The 13,964-nt window shown below is 46.5% G+C and overlaps 1 protein-coding gene across 4 annotated transcripts in view; it reads left to right on the top strand.

Annotated features, from left to right (window-relative positions):
- The window catches only part of BAIAP2 (BAR/IMD domain containing adaptor protein 2), an 85,399-nt gene that overhangs the window by 49,395 nt on the left and 22,040 nt on the right, over positions 1-13,964 (top strand). For all 4 annotated transcript variants that reach the window (XM_050920755.1, XM_050920757.1, XM_050920758.1 and 1 more), the window contains one exon: positions 13,420-13,572. In XM_050920755.1, the coding sequence (XP_050776712.1) occupies positions 13,420-13,572 (153 nt within the window). The remainder of the gene's footprint in view (positions 1-13,419; positions 13,573-13,964) is intronic.

The raw sequence follows: 13,964 nt of genomic DNA, 5'->3' as shown, positions 1-13,964 counted from the left end.
TTTCTGGCGAAGGCCTGCTTTTATTCTCCCTTTCACAAAGGGAAAGACCAGTGGCTAATCCAGATCAGGCATTCAGACTTCGTTTTGCTGTGTATCTTGTATGTGGGAAGCTGTAAGTTGACACAGACAGGCTTGCTAGCAGGACTCCACCGAAGTGGAAATGTCCGTGTTCACTTCCAAATGAGCCCAAAGCAAAGCTAGTAAAGCCCCATTTCTCTGAACAGGACCAAGCTAATCCTTGCCTGAGCTATCACCGGCCTGTCTGAATGTTCCAGCTGAAGTGTGAGCGCTCCTTTCATGCTTGCTTCCTTCACTAGTGTTCAGTGAGGGAGGGAGGGACTCTGAAGATTAATGTAGCTAAGTGGCAGAAGCATCACAGGATTTTCAATGGAAAAAGCTCTGCTTGCACGTTATGGTGTTGTCACCTACAAGCAACTCAGTGTGGCTAGTTGTTGACCTGTGTATTCATCTGCTGTCCTGGTTATCGCTATTTAATACATTGCATTAGCTGATTGCTCAATATCTATCTGTCTGTTTTGAGGCACAGTTGCTTTGGGTAACAAATCTTAAATCTGAGTCTACTGCAGCTGAGTCTGAAAACACTATCTGTTTCTGTATGCTAGATGGTTCTGGGATCACTTTTTATTGACTTGCTGAATATCAGTGCTCCCCAAACTGTGGGAGCACCCCCCCAGGAGGACACAGACATGTTCAGGGGGCATGGTGGTGCAGGGGTCATGCCCCATGGAGGGTGGGGAGGAAGTGCCATTCAGCCCTGCTCTGGTCTCTGCTCCCAGCATCCCAGCCTCAAGCTGCAAACAGATTCCATTATGGGTGGGGGGACAGAAAAAATTTGAGGACCACCACCCTAAGTTGATCTCCCTCCCCTCCAACGTTAATTCAGCCAGGTAGGCTTTTATGTGATTTGCAACATCAGAAAAGCAGGAATCAAAGAATTTATTTTGAAAGCTCCTTTTTTTAGTTGTGCTAAATATTCTGACCTCTTCCCTATAAAGCAACCAACAATCATACCATCCTAATGGGTTTGAAATTGAAGCTTAGACTTAAACAATACAGGTATCAAAACCTTTGAGGGTCTCAGCAGATGGACTGATAACTAGGGGAGAGGAGAATCTGGCTGTGTGTGTCTTTGACCAAAGAACTTGATAACTGTTTAAATCGCAGCCCTGAAGCTGGGGGTAGGTAGTGTCTGCTGAGAAACTGACTGTAGCCCAGTCCTCAGGACAATGGGGATACCAGGGATAAGTCTGCCTACTTAAGTCTTGCAGGAAATGCTAAGTTTAAATTTTACGCACATGAGAGATTCTTTCATTATTTTAACCCTCTTCTCTGACTGCTGTGTTCCTATGGATAAATACTTGTTTTGAACAAGTTATTCAATGTCGCTGCATTTACAGCTCCTAGAAGAAACCCAGATGAACCTGCTGAGGAAACGAGGGTGGTATAACCTGGAGACCCAGTCTAAACAGTGGGGTGAACGGCAGGTTTACACTCTGAGAAGTGCAGGTGCTGGGCCTGCCTCTTGGAATGGGGCCCACAGAGAGACTGGCTAAGGGGTCAAAGGTACAGCTCATCCTGGAACTGTGACACTTGGCCTTTCTTAGCAACTTCACCCATTCTCTTTATATTGCATTGGCAAGAACAGTATAGGAGTACAACGGACTTCCTTCAGCCAGGGGACTTGCTAATGTTGCAAGGTTTTCATTTGTACTTAGGTTGTTCCGGTCACTCTGTGTTGGGGGACGGGAGGGGAGGGACACAGGCTAGCAGCAGCCTTATGTAAAGAGTAGGTTAGGTTACTCTGATACTTGACTGGAGAAGAACTCCTGGCCAGGTATCTAGTGCATTCAGGTACATACGCATATGCTTCTCCTTTCTGAACACTTGAAATGCCATTGGGTCAAATAGCTTATAGCTTTCATAAAGGTTTTGTAATTGAAGCCTCGCTTGGATATTCCCATAAGGAGAAATAATTTTAGTTATAGGTCAGACAATCCTAACTGATAAGGACTTTGCTGTAATGAGGACACCAGCTTTTATATAAAGACCAATAAAAAGAATTTGTCAAAGCTCAGAGGAGGTGCTGAATAATTGACATTAAGTTTAAAACACTAAAAATGAATCAGGCTAGATTTTCTGAAGTGCTGAGTACAGTCACCAGCGGGAGAGTAAAAAGGTAGCCCAATTAAAATCTCTCTAGTGCAGGTTCCAAGCATTTTGCTCATGGGTTGTTGCTCTGGCCTTCTCTCATTGCCCAGACTCGTTTCTCCTCTTCTGGGCCTGTTTAAATTTAGGGCTGGGAGACGAGGTTTAAATTTAATAAATATCAGTCTTTAGCCCCACCTGAAGCTCTCTCCCCACCTCTTGTACTGAAGTTTTTCTGAGTTCTTGCAGCTGCCTCTGCAGTTCCTAGTTATAACCAGCTCCTGAAGCAGCCGAACATGCCATTGGGTAGAAGCACTGAGCGGAAGCAAAGGGTCCTGGAAACCTCAGGAGAGCCTGGTCTAAAGCTTCCAGCCCAGTTCTTGATGTTCTGAGCCTCGAGAGCCCGACTCTCAGGCTGTTTCTGGTAGTGAGCCTGTGACTCAGTGCTAGAGGAACCATGACCAATCAAGGTATTTGCTGCGCTTGTTTCAAGGTCTCTAATTGGTGAGTTGCTCGTAAAATGTGGGACAGTAAGGGGAGGAACTGGCTCCACTCTCCTTTTTAGTCAGTTACCCAGCTGCTCCAGCCATAGACCACTAGTCTTTCACCACTAAGGTCAGGCCTTAGTAAGCACTGGTCTTCGAGCTCTGCAGTGTAGTTTAGCAAAGCTGTAAGCCACTGTTATTAAACACTTCTAGCACTGAAGGTTTTTTAACTCTTTCCCCCTCTGAGCTGAGATGCCCCAAATTAGTCTCCTGGACACTGCTGTTACAGTTCATTTCTGCTCAGGTTTGGGATAACTTTGAAATGTGTCCTTCAGTAGAAAAATGGCTCCGCATGCTGCTAGCTCACACAGACCGATCCTAGGTGTTCTCTACTGAGAAGTTGCTGATGTCAAAACGCCCACATAGTCAGCCAAAGAGAGCAACTGGTTTCTGTTCTCTGCATTTTACTTAATGTCATGTGTGCATGGCAATTTACAGAGAAGTAAGAAAACGAGGTTTCTACCCTGAAGAACAGTCCTGTGAGAGGAAATGTAATGAGAGAAGACCCTAGATCATGGAGGAATGAAACAGGGGACCTGACTTTTAGCAATTATCGATTTATTAGCTTTGTGTGTTAGAATTGCCTGTGCACACTTCACGCTGGATATGCTTCAACTAGTGCAGTAACCAACCACGTGTATCTGCTCACTCTGCAGAGTGTTTCATGCAGAGAGAATGTCAGTCATGTCTTGCCTTGGGGTGGGTCTGTTGGGCCTTTACAGCAGATGAACAGTTTGTTTAAAAGGAGATTTGTGGACTGAAATGGGGATGAGAGGGGCTGGGAACCTGACTCTGAGCACATTGAGAGAGAACAGAACAAGGGGACGGGCCTCCTCAGGGGGCTGGTGAGGCTGCTGTGGTGGTGCACTGGCCAGGTGTGAAGGAAGAGGTGGGCAGAGCACAGACTAGTAAGATTGTGCTGTGGTGGTGGCGAAGCAAGCTTGACAAACCGGAAATGTCACCAGTACCTCTTGTTGTCTCACTGGGTGTGGGTTCAGGGCATGGTGCGACCCAAGGAGGTAGTAAGTCAGTGTGCATTACCTCCTGAGTAAAAATAAATGAGCTGTTCCTTGGAGAGGGAAGATGGCTGAGTTATTGGGGCACTGGCCTAGGACTTGGGAGACTGGAAGTCAGTTCCCTGCTCTGCCTGAGATCGCCTATTCTGTGAGACCTTGGACAAAGTCCCTTAGCCTCTCTGCCTCTCTTCCCATCTGGACAATGGGAAAACAGCCCTCCCTGCATCACAGGATAAATACATGAAGATTGTGAAGGGCTTTGAGATCTACTGATGCAAAGCCCCTTCCTCTCAATCTTGTTTTGTTCCTGTTACCTAGCCTCCCAAGATGCAGTGAGTGCTTCATGGTCCCTGCCTGAAAACGCTTACAACCTAAATGCCACTTGGGGGGGGGGGTCACCTGGTAAGGGGGGAATTATCACAGAGAACATGGCTAGCTCAGCGCAGGGATTCACTCTGGCATCACTTCTAGAGGACAAGTGTGGAAGAAAGGAGTTTGAGGCATTTCAGTGAAGCGACGACACCATGAATCAGAATGGGGGGGTTGCACCCAGTGCAGAGGGGGTGGCAGGAAGAAGCAGATGGCTCTGCAGGTTAACTTGCATTAGCATAGTAGTTTTGAATGCTGTTTGAATAAAGGCATTTAGGAATAATCCCCAAATACTGGAATATTTGCAGTCTGTCTCAGATGCACAAATATGGGGAAAAACTGTCAGTTAAGTTGAATGTTGTTGCAGAATTTAGTGAGTAAAATGACTCTTCTTAGCAATGGAGATGGAAGAGACCCACCTGAATAGGGGGTCAGTGTTGTGTATCTCGCAACTACTTATCCCAGTCTCCTCCCAAAGAGTTGGGGGCTGAATACTAAGGGAAGTACTGTGCCAGGAGCACTGAGTGGATTTCCCCTTATGGATGTAAATGTGCTAATGTGGTAGGACAGTGTTTATGAAATGAGGTGTTTGCGTATTCATAGGTCCATGTTCAGAACCTCATGGCCTTCTAGAGTAGGGGTTCTGAAACTGGGGTCAGGACCCCTTGGGGTTGAGGTTTTCATGGGGGGCAGGTTGCAAGCTGTCGGCCTTCCCCAACCCCATTTTGCCTCCAGCATTTATAATAGTGTTAAATGTACAAAAGTTTTCTTAATTTATAAAGGTAGGGGAGGATTGCACTCAGAGGCTTGCTAGGTGAAAGGGGTCACCAGTACAAAAGTTTGAGAACCACTGGTCTAGAGGGATTGTTTCTTTGCAAAAGAAAATGGAACCCACTCCACATTTCATGGAAACCCACTTGCAGGCATTCTCCAATCCAGGAGGAAGGTTTGTTTACTAGAGCATCTTTGGCTCATTTCACAGCCTGAGGTCTGCTAGCTGCTTGTGCCTCTTGGAGAGAGGCATATTAGTATCTCCAGATCATTCTTAAAAACAAAACATACAAGCCCCCTAAAATGTCATATGTTAAAATAATGGACTCAGCAGCATGCTAGTAGATTTGCAGGAAGTCTGCATGTATAATTGAGTGCCAAAACCTTTCTCTGAAGTCTTGACTTCAGTGGAACTACACATGCATTTTAGTGGCTTGCAGCCAGCGTGCGGAAAGACTTTCAGGACTGAGCCTCAAATGCAGATGTGTGTGTTACTGACTAGCTGAGTGTTCTCTAGTCTCATTGAAAAGGCAGCAACTCCAGTAAGTAGCCTGTTGCCCCTTGTCACTCAGCTGATGCATTGATTATGCTGGAGGGTGGGGATAGGATACAGAGGGACCTAGACAAATTAGAGGATTGGGCCAAAAGGTCCTTGTTGAACCTCATTAGGTTTAAGTGCAGAGTCCTGCATTTGGGACAGAAGAATCCCATGCACTGCTACAGACTAGGGACCGAGTGGCTAGGCAGCAGATCTGCAGAAAAAGACCTAGGGGTTACTGTGGACAAGAAGCTGGATTTGAATCAGTGTGCCCTTGTTGCCAAGAAGGCTAACAGCATTTTGGGCTGTATTGGGGCATTGCCAGCAGATCGAGGGACATGATCATTCCTCTCTATTCAGCGTTGGTGAGGCCTCATCTGGAGTACTGTGTCCAGTTTTGGGCTTCCCCCGCTACAGAAAGGATGTGGACAAATTGGAGGGAGTCCAGTGATGGACAATAAAAATGATTAGGGGGCTGGAGCACATGACTTATGAGGAGAGGCTGAGGGAACTGGGATCGTTTAGTCTGCAGAAGAGAAGAATGAGGGGGGATTTGATAGCTGCTTTCAACTACCTGAAAGGGGGTTCCAAAGTGGATAGATCCAGACTGTTCTCAGTGGTAGCAGATGACAGAACAAGGCGTAATGGTCTCAAGTTTCAATGGGGGAGGTTTAGGTTGAATATTGGGAAAAACTTTTTTCACCAGGAGGGTGGTGAAGCACTGGAATGGGTTACCTAGGGAGGTGGTGGAATCTCCTTCCTTAGAGGTTTTTAAGGTCAGTCTTGACAAAGCCCTGGCTGGAATGATTTAGTTGGGGATTGGTCCTGCTTTGAGCAGGGGGTTGGAGTAGATGACCCCTGAGGTTCCTTCCAACCCTGATATTCTGTGATTTAATTGTGATTCTGAATTGGAAGAACACCCTCCTACAGAATCTTCCAGAATACTTTTCTGCAGATCCTGGATTCTTCTTCGTCTTCCATTCAAGTAGAGACCTAACCTAACTCTCCTTTGTGTGAGAGATCCCAGCTCAAGGCAGTACAGCTGCAGGTGGCTGTGTTCTTCCTGTAACATCCCTAAGAGATCATTTGTGTCCAATATAACCTAGGAAAAGCAAAACCTTTCCTTCTCCTTTCTCTATAGCTTACACAAGCCTGGGTTCAGAATAATTGTTACTGAAGATGACAGAAGAAGCACACAGTAGTTCACTCATTCATAAATGGTATGGGGCTTGGAGTAGCAAACTTGTTTTAAGTAATGATAGCAAGACATAAATCTGTCACCCTGCCAACTGTTGAAATGGAGTGGTTTTTAACAATAGCATCTCGTGTTTCCTTTCATCCTCATTGCAGAGTGGAGTGTAAATCCGTTTGTGGCCATAACATGGGGGAGGGGTCGCACAACAGGGCCCTGTCTTGACTTAATTGCCACTTAACATCCCATATGTCATAATCTTGTGCCAGAACTTTCCATCTGCATTGGTGGTGGCAGCTACTGGTAAAGCCTGGCTGGGGTGGCTCTGGAAACACGTGTAATGTTTGCTCACACCTTGTTCAGAAAGGGAAGGGCTGAGCTCTGTGGGGGCACTGAATGAATCCGCTAGTTTAGGATCAACTCCTGAAGCCATGTCCTTCCTGGGGCTGCTGCAGGGGCGTGATCCCTAAACATTTTGTCTAGTTTTAAATGTACTCAGCACTATGGATTTCATCACTCCCCTTGAGAGGCTGCTCTGCAACCTAATAGGTCTCTGACAGGAAGCGTTCCCTGATAATCAGCCTTGCTTTTCTGTTTCTTAATTTTTATCTCATTACTTCTAATTATTCCCCCTTGTGCCACCCTAAATAAATCCTCTGCTTTTGGAGCTCACACTTTTCAAAACCTTGTAGGCTGTTTCCATGTTCTCACATCATGGCACTCTCTTAGCTCTCTGAATCCTTCCAATTCCTTCATCTATCCTTCTGATCTCCCCTGGTTGGTCTTTAGATTCTGTTTCCAGAAAACTAGTGTTCTGGGCATGTTCCCACCAGAGCTATAGACTGACTGACTGACTTCCCTCCCTACTCGTGATGGGATGCATTTGTGTATGCAGCCCAATATTGCTTTAGCCATTTCTGCTGCCACAGCCTGTTGTAAACCCATCTGTCTAGCAGTCTTCTGCAGTGTTACTGGCTTCCCTCTGCTGAGGAGTGTTGGTGGTTTTCCCCTAGATGCATTAGGGCTTGTCTACACTGGCAATTTACAGTGCTGCAACTTTCTCACTTGGGTGTGAAAACACCTCCTGAGCACAGCATGTTTCAGTGCTGTAAGCGCTAGTGTAAACAGTGCATCAGTGCTGGGAGTGATGCCTCTTGTGAAGGTGGGTTTTTTAGAGCGCTCTGCTGTGAGTACACAAGCCACGTTAAAGCGCTGCCAGTGTAGACTAGCCCTTAGCTTGTGATTTTTTTTTTTCCAAGCCAAATTGTATTGTTTGCCAGGTCCTCGTTAGTCCTCATGGGCGTTTGCTGCTCCTCCCAACTTCCATCTCTGGGAGATTTCATTAATGTGGTTCACTCTCTCCTTTCAGTCATTTATCAGAGGGACCCTGATGCGGATTCCTGCAGTACAACTCAAACTCAATACGTTGCTGATTAGCATTGTCCTTGGTTTTCACTCTTAGCTAGTTTTTCACAGAATTGTTTCTGTCCAACACCATTTGAATTAATTTATTCAGTAACAATACATGATTGAATGCTTTAGTGAAATCCAAATATGACATCTGCTATTTTGCCTGCACTGACTCTCTAAATTGATCACTCTCTGCTTGGAATTAGTGTTTGTCTCAAGGCTTTTTTTGATCCTTAACATTCTAATATTTTTTTATATTCCTCTAGCCATAGTTTAACTCGTGCCAGCATCTGGGATGAGTTTATTGGTCTAAAATCTGAAAGTGCTTTGCAATCTCCAGTCTTGTGTTAGTGGTGATGGTTGCTTCCATCCTGTATGGTTGTTTTTTTCCTTCTTCCTCTGTTGCATAATCTCCCCCCAGGATATATTTGTCCTTATTCCTCCTAGTTATGAGCTGCTTACAGGGAGGGGAAAACCTGGTCCGTCAACGCAAAGCACTATACAAGTTAGTTGTTTGTTATAAATATTCAGTAAGCTCTACTGAGCGTACGTCTCTTGATTTGCTAAACAGACCTTGCTTGTGTTACTGAGCTGTGTTTCTAGCAGAATCTCTTACAGGTGTTGTCTTGTAACAGATTCCAGCTGCCCAAGAGTTAAAGCTGTAGGCTGGAAGAATGGCTGCTGTTCTGGGAATGATTCACTGGGCAGTGCCTCCTTTTTAGGCAGCCTTCTGTGCTCTCTGCATAGATGATGGCTTTCACCTTGCTGGCTTGGCTGTGAGTGCCTCCCTCCCCCACCTGGAGAACAATGGAGGCAGTTTGCGGGGCTCTAAGTGGAGAGAGCTGCTAGGCTAATTGGGATTAGTCACCAATTTCCACGGATAATTCTGTGTCTTGTGAGACCTGTCCAGCTTTTTGAAGTGCAAGGTTTTACTCTTCCTCACTTCCCTTCCCTTGCTCACCCTGGGAGTAAAGCTCAGGGTGACCAGACAGCAAGTATGAAAAATCGGGATGGGGGTTAGGGGATAATAGGCCCCTATATAAGACACAACCCCAAATATTGTGACTATCCCTATAAAATCAGGACATCTGGTCACCCTAGCAAAGCTGCAGTTTCCTTCAACACAGTTCTGGTCTCCATGACTCCAAGCCTTAAGTGAAAGCTATTTTAAAACAGAATTCCTCTCCCATCTAATATTCTTGGTTCCCTTGGTGCAGAGATGAAGTGCTGACATTGCTAATTAGGTCATCTTTGTTCCTGGTGCATATTTTAGCTGATGCCTATACCCGAGTGAGGGGAAAGTTATTTGAAGGGGCTCTCTCAACCTAGAAACCCAGAAACACTTTCCTGAGTTGTCTGTCAGTAGTTTGTGGGTTTTTAAGAGGTAGCAGGACATTACTCTATTACAGAGGGTTTCTGTAACCTTTCTCTCCCTAAATTCCTCCCCTGATGCCCAGGCAGCCCCTCCAGGGTTTGTGAAGCACGGCAATCATTCACAATTGAGATTGTGTCTTGGAGGTTGCCCTCTGGGCCCATTCATGGGGAGAACAAATAGCAGTGGGTGTTTGATCTTCTGGCATGCTCCATGAAACACCACCTGCACTAAGCCAATACAATGGTAAGATGCTTCCTTTTTCCCCCTCCCTTTACCCACTCATGATGCTGACAGCCTTTGCCATCAGTTGGAGCCTACCTGCTGCATTCTGCAAGCACATGGAGTGCACTTGTTTCATAGTGTACATAGAGCACTGTTATGTCAGTTTCAGAACGCACAGGCTGGTGTGGAGTAGTGGGGAAGACTGGGAATCGTTTTTGAAGTTGGTTGTTTAAAAAAATGCAGTTTCTGAGTGCAGAACAGGGTTTTTTCTTCCTTTTCACTGCTGTCTGCTTTGTGCCCGTGGGGGAGATCCAGTAGCAAACTAGCCAGAAGACTCTCCTGGTGCAAAAAGCATGGATTCCCCAAGGGTTTGGTCTTGAGGAGGAGGCATGATCAGAACACAGGACTGAGAGCTAGGATTTCCTAATGCTAATGCCAGCTCTGACATGGGCTTGCTCTGTGGATTTGGGCAAGTCACTTAATGTTGCTGTCTGTTTTTATTTCCCTTGTGTGTTTGTTCTGAGAGCTGATACCAAAGTGCTCTGAAGAGACAACTGCTGTGAGTTGCTCCGTATTCAGTGAGAGAGACAGAAAATGGAGGGGGGGGAGAGGTTGGAAAAATTCCCTGTTTGGTTCTCTTCCAGGGAATCTTAGTTAGTCAACAAACCTCATTTAATTTGGGCTAGACTATAAAGCTGGTCATGACAAGTCTGAGATGGCCTTGCAGGGAAGGTGGAAATGGAGCATATTTAGTTTAGTATTGAACCCTCCCTTTTATGTGAAGCATTTATTGCATAAAAATGAGGGGCATGAACGACTTCCGTATGAGGAGAGAGTAATAAAACAGGGACTTCAGTTTGGAAAAGATGACTGAGGGAGGATATGACAGAGGTCTATAAAATCATGATGGATCTGGAGAAAGTAAATTAGGAAGTGGTGGTGTTTACTCCTTCTCATAACACAAGAACTAGGGGTCACCAAATGAAATTAATAGACAGCAGGTTTAAAACAGTGTTTTTTCACACAACGCAGTTAAGCCGTGGAACTCCTTGCCAGAAGATATTGTGAAGGCCAAGAGTATAACACGGTTCAAAAAAGAACCATCCCAGTTCAGGGAGGATAGGTCCATCAATGGCTATTAGCCAGGATGGGCAGGGATGGTGTCTCTGGTCTTTGTTCACCAGGAGCTGGGAATGGATCACTTGATTCCTTGTTGTGTTCATTCTCTCTGGGGCACCTGGCACTGGCCACTGTCACAGGACAGGATACTGGGCTAGATAGATCTTTGGTCTAACCCAGTATGGCCGTTCTTATGTTGCTCAAAGTTACAAGTATGCAGTGTTACAGCCATGTCAGTCCCAGCATAGTGGAGAGACTAAGTGGGGAAGATATCACTTCGGTTGGGGGGAGAAACCAGCTTTGAAACTTACCCAGAGCTCTTCTTCAGGTCTGGGTGCTCACTGGCCACTTCACCTCAACTAGTCCCTTGCAATGTGTTAACTACGTATGCTAACCAATCTGTCCCCTCTTGGATTTAGCTGGGACACCCTGATGGCTTGTGTACACTTAATGCTTCAGTGGCGCAGCTGCCCTGTTACCTGTATTGATGGGATTGGTTCTCTCATTGGCATAAATATCCACCTCCCTGAGCTAGATGGATGGGGGGAATTGTCCCATCGCCCTAGCACTGTCTACACCGGGGATTAGGTCGATTTAACTGTTACTCAGGGGTGTGGATTTTCCTAAGTGTAGACCAGGCCTGAGTACCTTTTCCAGACCTGAAGAAGCACTCTGTGCAAAGCTCAAAAGCTTCTCTTTCAGCAGCAGCAGCAGGCCCCAGAAAGGATATTACTTCCGCCACTTCTCTCTAAAGCTACGAATGCTCTTCAGAAGGGGAGAAGTGTTTCTCTTGGATCTGATTTGAAAGATCCGAGGCTGGGGATGTGTAGATGTGCAATGCAAGTGACAGAGCATCAGCCCCACAAAGAAGTGTGCAGAAGGATTCTGTAGGGCAAAGGAATCCTGAAACAGGGCATTGGCACAAACAATCTGAGAAGCGAATAGCAGGTTCATAAATGTGTCTGTAGCTGCTGAGGAGAGGGCTCGGGGAATTGATGAAGGAATTCAGAACCACTACAGTCTGGCTTGTTTGAATTCAGCCCGAATTGACAGATGGTCACACTGCTTGGGGTCCTGTGGAAAGAGAATTTGTGGCCTGAGCCCAGCTGGTAACTGACTTTGAGGCATCTCAGAATCCTCCATAACAATTTTTACTAAGAGGTGCCCATGCTGGGCTCACTGGGGATGGAATCCATCCGTGGGCATGGCTTATGCAACTCTTCTTGGGTCCCAGAGGTCATCCTGCTTGTTTTGATCAGGAAGTTTGTTGCCCTTGCTGAACTGATGGATGTTTTGGGCAGGTGGAGAACTGAGTTGCTGTTGTCTTGGTGGCTTCTTCCCCCAGCACAAAACTCACCCTGTTAAAGAGGAACAGGTGACAGCAAGTCTGAGCTACACATGGTGCTGGGCCAGGGTGGGCATGACTGATTTTTGTGTTGCTTGCGAGCAGTTCACATGTGGAAGCTATGTACCTGAGGGTTAAGTAGCGCAAGCAAAATGGAATGATTGCAGAATAGTCTGACGATTTGCTGAAGGTTTGTGTGTGTGTGTTCGATGCAAATGCAAATAGAGGGGTGAGTATTGGCATCCCCCTTTCCATAGGGAATCCTGTGCAAGGCCTACTGACTCAGCTGCCCCATTGCTGAACTTTTGAGGTACTGGGCAGTATAGAGTTCGGTGAACTCTTGCTACTAGCCTGACCAGTGACAGATCGGCTAGCCAGGCAGCACGTGTTATGGGAGCTGTTCAGGACAGATTATGGAGGGTCTGCACTTGGACATTGCTGGAGAAAGAGGTGGCCAAAAATGATTCTGTGCTCATGGGTTTAATTTAGTTTTTAATGCATTTTCTAGATATGGCCCCAGAGAAAGGGGGTGCCACATTCCTGCCTCTGGGGCTGTGGCATGGGTGAGCACACAAGGGATTGTGGGGGGAGCAGGTGAGGCATAAGGTGAAGGGAACAGTTCTTGTCTTGCTCACCAGCCTCTCCCCTGGTCTCTCTTCTGTAGCATCTTGTGTTGATTGTTCTGGGTTGGAGGGGGAGTGAGAACAATACTGCCCATGGTTTGCCTGGAAGGAGAATGCTCTCGGATGCTGTTGCAAATGGAAGTGTCATGATTCCTATCGGCATAAAACCAGCAGGGTTTAAGCAGCAGAGGCAGTGTACACAGTCTGAGCATTAGCTCTACCCAGGTGTGGGTGTTTGAGAGGGCAGCTGCAAGGCAGTTCGGCTCTGCCCTCCCCTCAGCCACCCACATGACTTTTTTGAAGCCCACATTCTGAGTCAGTAGCTTTATGTGGGGGAGTTCGGATGAGTAAAGGATGGTTGGGAGAGATGCGTGCATGCACACACGTGGATGTGCACACAAACACCCCACGTGTGTGTGCATATAAGTTCTGTGCTTGCAGGCAAATTTTAAATCAAATAAAACTGTAAGAGTTGTGTGCAGTATTTCAATAATGTTCTTTCTAGTGGGAGGAGTGAAGAGACATACAGGCTGATGCTGCATTTATTACTTGGAGCAAATATCCAATGCACAGGATTCGTACCCAAAAGAACTTCTGTCTTGTTATGGGTTTGCAGGTGACATTTTTCAAACATCCATTGAGGTGCAGGTAATCACGCAGTGCTGGGTGTGCAGAGATTTAACCACATGCCTCTTCTAATAACCTGTTCACTTGTCGTCTTTCCCTAGTACATTGATGCTATCAGCAACAAACAAGGTGAGCTAGAAAACCATGTCTCTGATGGCTATAAGACAGCGCTCACAGAGGAGAGGAGACGGTTCTGCTTCCTGGTAGAGAAGCAGTGTGCTGTGGCTAAGAACACCATCTCCTACCATGCCAAGGTGAGCAACCACCATGTTAATCAGCCTGTGAAGCAGCCTCCGGATAGGAGACCCTCCAAAGAGGTCCAAGTGCTCCCATCAGTATGGGCAGTGATCACACAAGGGCAGTTGGTCATTTTGGTTGGGTGCTCTGTGAGGGCTGCCCTTTGACTGGTGCTGGGTTGGAACCAGGGACCTTCAAACAAACTGGGTGAATCTCTACAGCTTGTGCTAATGAGCCAGACCAGTCCCCTGTGGCTCAGGCAGACGGGACAGGAATGCATACTGATCAGGGCACTGCACACAGTCTGTCTGTCTCCCCGGGCTGCGTAAGCTGCAACCTCTGCTCTGTGAGGTGGTGGTGTGTTTAGTTTTCAGCCACTCCTTGCAGATTGTGCCCTGGGAGGCGGGTG

The sequence above is a fragment of the Gopherus flavomarginatus genome, chromosome 12 (assembly GCF_025201925.1).
Source record: "Gopherus flavomarginatus isolate rGopFla2 chromosome 12, rGopFla2.mat.asm, whole genome shotgun sequence".
In the NCBI taxonomy this organism is placed as follows: domain Eukaryota; kingdom Metazoa; phylum Chordata; order Testudines; family Testudinidae; genus Gopherus; species Gopherus flavomarginatus.
Note: the sequence above shows the minus strand (reverse complement) of the source record. Positions and strands in the feature narration are given on the sequence as shown.